This window comes from Toxorhynchites rutilus, chromosome 1 (assembly GCF_029784135.1).
Source record: "Toxorhynchites rutilus septentrionalis strain SRP chromosome 1, ASM2978413v1, whole genome shotgun sequence".
In the NCBI taxonomy this organism is placed as follows: domain Eukaryota; kingdom Metazoa; phylum Arthropoda; class Insecta; order Diptera; family Culicidae; genus Toxorhynchites; species Toxorhynchites rutilus.
In genome coordinates this window covers 61,249,554-61,256,499 of record NC_073744.1, presented here as the reverse complement: position 1 = coordinate 61,256,499, position 6,946 = coordinate 61,249,554, and the positions used below count along the sequence as shown (strand labels likewise).

The 6,946-nt window shown below is 46.7% G+C and overlaps 3 protein-coding genes across 3 annotated transcripts; all 3 read right to left on the bottom strand.

Annotated features, from left to right (window-relative positions):
* Positions 1-663: 663 nt before the first annotated feature.
* Positions 664-1,425, bottom strand: LOC129781674 (uncharacterized). Its single transcript, XM_055789264.1, has one exon. It carries the CDS (start codon positions 1,423-1,425, stop codon positions 664-666), a length of 762 nt encoding a protein of 253 aa, XP_055645239.1.
* Positions 1,426-1,883: 458 nt separating this feature from the next.
* LOC129781658 (uncharacterized) lies at positions 1,884-5,333 on the bottom strand. The gene has a single exon (XM_055789263.1). The coding sequence runs from the start codon at positions 5,331-5,333 to the stop codon at positions 1,884-1,886; it is 3,450 nt and encodes a 1,149-aa protein (XP_055645238.1).
* Positions 5,334-5,371: 38 nt separating this feature from the next.
* Positions 5,372-6,151, bottom strand: LOC129781642 (uncharacterized). The gene has a single exon (XM_055789262.1). The coding sequence runs from the start codon at positions 6,149-6,151 to the stop codon at positions 5,372-5,374; it is 780 nt and encodes a 259-aa protein (XP_055645237.1).
* Positions 6,152-6,946: the final 795 nt, after the last annotated feature.

The window sequence follows — 6,946 nt, the reverse complement described above, 5'->3', positions numbered from 1 at the left end:
ATATATATCAACAGTAGTCCAGATAGCAAAGACCCAACAGAGAAACATGCATGTTGCAGAAGTACCTCGTTTCGAATCTCGTAATGTAATTTTCATAGAACAATTATTTCTCATTCCAAACAGTGCGCCATAAATCTAAATAAATGATATATTAATATCATCCATAAAATGGCTGTAATAAATCTGTGTGGGGCCATTAAATACATGTGTTGACAGCATGCGACGAGAGTTGAGGTTGAAGTAGCTTCCCAGAAGCTCGAGCGAAAAAATGTTGTTCAACAAGGCACGAAACTGTACGCGGGCACTCCGACAAGGAAAACGTGGTTGTAAAACCTTCGGAAAACTGAAGAAATTCGATTTTGGTATATCCTGCTGCTACGATAGTTTTATTCAGACTGAGTGATCGATACAATGGATTCTATTTTTTTATAATTGTTATTTGCATATGTATGCGTGCAAACAGTGATAGGAAGTAGATCTACGCGAACTATTACGTTACGTTGATGGATTACGTTTTATAGCAAACAAATTTCCTACACTACAATTAATTCTACGACAAATTCATTTAGGATACAATTCATTTTAGGTATTTTATAATTTCAAACTAGGATAATAAATTTCTGCCCTCAACAGACCGGGCCGCGTTGAACCAATCGGGTTCAACTATTCTCGATGCTTCGATGTGCCATCCTCGACGACCTGGGTTTCATTGGCAGCTTGGTCTTCGTCGCTATTACGGGTTTCCTCGTTGACGTCCTCCACCGTGTCGATTGGTAACACACTCACTTCTGTGATTGCTCGCTTGAAGAGACCACGACTGGTTCGCACAAGGACAACGCGTACCAATCCATCAGATCCGACGACAGCTTCGATGATCTTCCCAAGAGGCCATGTGAATGGAGGAAAGTTGGGCTGTTTGAGAAGAACGACGTCACCAGGTTTGATGTTCTTGGTAGCGCCCCTCCACTTCGAGCGCTGATGTAAGCGGGTCAGATAGTCTCTGGACCAGCATTTCCAGAAGATTTGAACAGCACGACGCATTTCCTGCAAACGAGACGTTTTGGTTATAGTGACGTTGGACTCATCGGGCTCGAGAATGGAAAACATCGGTTCCCCTATGAGAAAATGGCCGGACGTCAATACGGAGAGGTCGTTGGGGTGGTCTGTAAGGGGAGTGAGAGGCCGGGAGTTGAGGATGCTTTCGATGTGAGTGGCAGCAGTTGTTAGCTCGTCTATCACATATGACGAATTTCCAAAAATCCGTCGAAAATGATGCTTGAAAGATTTAACCCCAGCCTCCCACAACCACCCGAAGTGTGGTGACCGAGCTGGGATAAAGTTAAAGGTGATTCCAGAGTCGAGGCAGTATCTCTCCCATTTATCGGTTTGGAACTGCTGCCTGTAACGGTGTTGAAGTTCACGCATCTCGCGATCGGCCCGACGAAAGCTGTTGCATTGTCGCACCGGAGCTCGATTAACCGTCCACGTCGCGCAACAAACCGTTTTATCGCGTTAATGCATGCGGCGGACGACAAGTCGGGGACGATTTCGACGTGAACCGCTTTCACCGACAGGCAAACGAACACGGCGACATACATCTTGACGCGAGCCCCTCTCCCATACAACGGACGAACGTTAAATGGCCCACAATAATCCAATCCCACCTTCGAAAACACTCGAGCAGGAGTAACTCGCACCGCTGGGAGTGGTGCCATTTTTTGTGTGCCAGGAGGAGGTGAGCAACGAAAGCAAGTAATACATGTTCTAACGATTCGACGCACTAATTGCCTCCCCCGTAAAGGCCAGAATCGTTGCCGTATCGTTGAAAGCAGTAGTGATGGCCCTGAGTGCGCAGTACGTAGATGCAATGATCGAGCAATTAATCAGCTCAAATGATGTTTTGCCGGGAGCAACAAGGGGAACTTTGTATTATATGGACCATCCATGTTTGCCAAACGACCATCCAGGCGAAGTAACCCATTGTCGTCGAGGAAAATATTGAGATTCCTTAGAGGCGATTTAGAATCACTGACGACATCACGTTTGAAATCCTGATTTTTAGTAGTTAATTGATTTATTTCACTGGAAAAAGTAGTTACTTGTGCCAAGCGAATAAGTGATTTGAGAGCCCCTTCGATTTCTGCTGGAGTCAGTCTGCCAATGGTACGTTCCTTAGCCTCCCTTCGTATATTGTAAGAGAATCGCTTGCACCATGCGACTGTTCTCAAGAGCTTCCCCAGGTCGGAAAATTTGGAGATAATAGAATCATCGACCTCCAGGCAGCTTAATGCGACAATTTGGCGTGCTTCGGAATTTACTTCCGAGATCCGAGAGGGCGTAGAGTTAGGCAGTGCTTCAGGCCAGCAGGTAACCGGATGCTTGAGAAATGGTGGCCCATACCACCATAGGATATCTTCCCTTAATTGACTAGGGCGTATCCCACGTGAAATGCGATCAGCTGGGTTGTGTTCCGTTGGAACATGTCGCCATTCGGAACCCTTGGTGAGTCGTTGCACCTCGGCGATACGGTTAGAGGTAAACACTTTCCAATTGGACGGCGGAGCACGAAGCCAATACAGCACTACTGTCGAATCTGTCCAAAAGGTAACTGGTCCCGAGAAGTCCGTCTCATTTCGTAATTTGTTCACCAATTGACTTCCAACCACCGCTGCACAGAGCTCGAGACGTGGCACCGACAATCCGCGCAATGGGGCTACTCGAGCCTTGGTAACCAAAAGATGGCTGGTAAGATGCTCCTCTCCATCAGGACCAACGACATAAACACAGCAGCCATAGCCCTTTTCAGAGGCGTCACAAAAACAGTGGAGCTGGTAGTTGCGGTCTGGATTTGATAGAACACGACGAGGAATATCAAGCTGTTTGAGGAGGCCCAGCTCTTTTCGAAATTCCATCCACCACTCACTGTCTTTTGGAGAAAGTTCTTCGTCCCATGAGATGTTTTTGGCCCAAAGTTGTTGGACGAACATTCTAGCACTAATCACTATTGAGCCAAGCAGACCTAGAGGGTCAAACAGTTGAGCAGTCTCAGACACAACAATGCGTTTGGTCACAATTCGCAAGTCTGCTAGTTGCGGGACCTTAAAGCCGAAACAATCGCTTTGTGGACTCCATAGAAGACCTAGAGCAGTCACCGTCGAACGACATAATTCCATCTGAGGCGCACTTTCCCACAGGTCAGTGGGGACGTGTCTTAGGACGGCTTGGTTATTGCTACTCCATTTTCTGAGCGAAAATCCTCCTAGATCGAGTAGCTCCCGTAGTTGGCGACAAATTTCGGTGGCTTCTTCGAGGCTGTCACTCCCAGCGAGAACATCGTCAACATAGAAACGACTCCTCACAATTTCCACAGCGAGCGGGTAGTTTTGTCCCTCATCTTCGGCGAGCTTGATGAGTACTCGAGCGGATTGGTACGGTGAACACGCAAGTCCATAGGTCACCGTCTTCAGCTGGTACACTTGTAGTGGCAACGAGGGATCGCGTCGCCAGACGATCTTCAAATATCGCCGATCTTCTGGATAAACCCACATTTGGCGGAACATTTTTTCCGCATCCGCAGTGAAGACGTACTGCGGCATCCGGAAATTCAACACGGTGGATAGCAGTGGTGGCTGGACCGTGGGACCAGTGTGAAGGACGTCGTTGAGGGAAAGAGCACCGGTTCCCTTGCTGCTAGCATCGTAGACAATTCGAGTTTTTGTTGTACTGCTTTCCGGACGATGAACAGCATGGTGGGGAAGGAAATATTGTGGGCCCGCGTCGCGTGAACCAACTTCCATGTGCCCTAATCGTTCGTACTCGTCCATGAATTTTACGTAGGCGTCTTGCAGATCCTTGTCCCGAACAAACCGCTTCTCCATAAGCAGCAAACGTCGAACTGCTTGGTCGAAGGCGTCACCCAACAGGGGAGCCATCGATTCCCGGAAGGGCAAGCGAACAATGTATCGTCCCTCAGTATCGCGTGACACGGTTTGCAGAAAGTGGTTTTCGACATCCTGTTCAGCTGGGGTGAGAGACTTGCCAACGTCAAAGTTCTCTACTTCCCACATCTTCTCGAGTTGAACGTTTAAATCAGCTTCAGTGGCCACATGGAATGCCACCGTCTTGACCATGTTTGTTGAATACTTGCCGCATACGACGTAACCAAGCAAAGTTTTCTGCAACGTAGGATAATTATCAGCCAAAATCATTTGATGGGATTCTATCAGCATGAAGAAAAGTTCGGCCCCAACAATCAAATCCACTCCATGGCTAATATTGAACTTTGGGTCCGCCAATGGTAAATTTCGTGGAATGTTCCACCGCGAGATATCCACATGGCAACTAGGAAGACTCACAGTTAGTTTCGGGAGCACTAAACAATCTATATCCTGTACGAATTTTCCGAATCGAGAAGCGAGAGCAACCTGCACACTATAACGTACACTGACTGTTGCTTGACCAATTCCGCTTACGGGTATATTGATGCGAGTGCGTTTCAATCCCAACTTCTGACATAATGACTCCGATATGAAGTTGGATTGCGACCCACTGTCGAGCAAGGCTCTGGCATAGTGGCCAATACCATTGGCGTCCTGTACTCGTACTAACGCAGTGGATAAAAACACCATTGTTTCTCGAGGTTTGGCTATCGGATTGGGCAATATCGTGCTATCGTAAGAGCAAGAAGGAAGTGGTTCATTAGATTCAGACGGATAAACCGACGACGAGAGAGAGGGGCTATTAACGGCGCGCGAATGCGGAAACGATACAACTACCGACGACGACCCATTTGCCTGTGGTGAGTTATGTGAGTGCACCACCGATGGTGCTACCGATCTCGGAAACAAGTTTCCCGCATGTGGGACGATGTTATCTGCTGAACCAACTGCTATGCAAGTAGTGGATGTAGAAGCCTCTTCGTCTACTACGCTCGGAACGGATGTAACGGGAGGAAGGTGTAGTAAGCTGTGGTGTCTCTTTGCACAGGTCCGACACAAGCTACTGCGACAGTCTTTAGCCAAATGACCTCCACGCAGACAGTTAATGCAAAGTTGATGCTTCTTGACAAAGTCCAATCGAGTTTTCGGAGATAGATTCAAAAATGACTCACACTGAGAGATTGCGTGAGGCTGTTTACAGTTGGGACACTTTACCACACGCTCAGAAACAACGTGAGAGGAAGATTTGCCACGGTTGGGCTTGATGGAACTTGTCACTGGTTGACTTAAGTTTGGCTTACACATCTGAAGTGTGCGTAACCGTTTCAAAATGAAGCTCAACAGGTCTTTATACTGTGGGACGGCATTTTCGTCACACTGTCCTTCCCATTCCATCAACGATTTATCGTCGAGCAAACTACTCAATCGCTCCACTACGAATGAATTCCAATGCGCTTCGGGCGCTTCCAAATGCTCACATGTCGATTAAACTCATCAGCCAACTCAGCGAGGGCTGAACCTGATTCCCTTTTTACGTTGGGAACCTTCAAAATCGCTGACATATGCTGCTTCACGAGAAAATTTCTGTTTTCATACCGGTCGCAGATCGTTTTCCATACGACGGGGTAATTATCTGCAGTGATCGCCAACGACGAGATCAAACGAGATGCTTCACCTTGCAATGAGCTGCGCAAGTAGTGAAGATTCTGAACTGACGACAATTGTGTATTGGTGTGCACCAGAGATTTAAACAAATCACGGAACTCGACCCATTCATCCGATTTGCCTCCGAATTCAGGGATTTTTATTTCTGGAAGCTTCACTGAAATGGATTGGGTAGTATGTGGTACACTTCGAGATGGTGGAGGTAGATCGGGAGAAGATGGGTGTGCAGCAGCAGGGCGCGGTAGCTTGCTAACCAAAGATGCTTTCAGCTCAAAGTATAAATTTTGAAACTCCTGACGAGTCTCCGAGAACCCGTCCTCCTGATCCTCTAACGCTTCAATATCATCCTCCGTGTCCTCGAATTTATCCCACAAATGATCTAACCTTTCAATACGAATCGCTACTTGATTAACTTGAGTAGCCTCGAACGCTTCATTGAACTTCTGGATAAGTAAAGCAGACCCAAGTAAGTTCTCCCGTTTACGATGCAGATTTTTCAGTTGAACAGACTTCCGAATACATGATTTTTTGTTCGAACTCTTCTTCATATAGTGTAGATTGAGAGTACCCACCAATTTCGATGCCTCACTTACGAAGTCCACGTGGTGATCGTAACCTCAACTTACGAAACAGGTTCAGATTCAGCGAACCTTCCGGAGTTTTTCTTCCTGGTGACTTGCAGAGCACGTGCGACGAGAGATTTGGAGCAGCCTATCGGCCAACGAGAGTGACGAGATCCAACGTGCGATTTCACCGACGGCTGAAGATCCGGAACGATATGCTTTTTCGAACGACGAGTAGGAATTCCTCCCGGGTTTCGGCACCATATGTTGACAGCATGCGACGAGAGTTGAGGTTGAAGTAGCTTCCCAGAAGCTCGAGCGAAAAAATGTTGTTCAACAAGGCACGAAACTGTACGCGGGCACTCCGACAAGGAAAACGTGGTTGTAAAACCTTCGGAAAACTGAAGAAATTCGATTTTGGTATATCCTGCTGCTACGATAGTTTTATTCAGACTGAGTGATCGATACAATGGATTCTATTTTTTGACGTGGGACTACGTCTAACCGGAATATATGGAGGGTAAAATGAAAACCTAAACACAGAACATGCAGGAAAAAATGAAAGATTTCGAATGCTTATAGCTCGAACATTTCGTACTGGATAGGAGAGATGTTTGCATCACTTGATAGGGAATATTTCTACGCATCTATCGCAACTAACAAAATGTTGTTTTTCATTAGATAAACAATTGAATAACTGTAAAATATTAGGCGTTATCTACACGCCCTAACTGCATCGTTTTGATTGGCCCGATTTACGGTTTCCCTAACACAGCCATC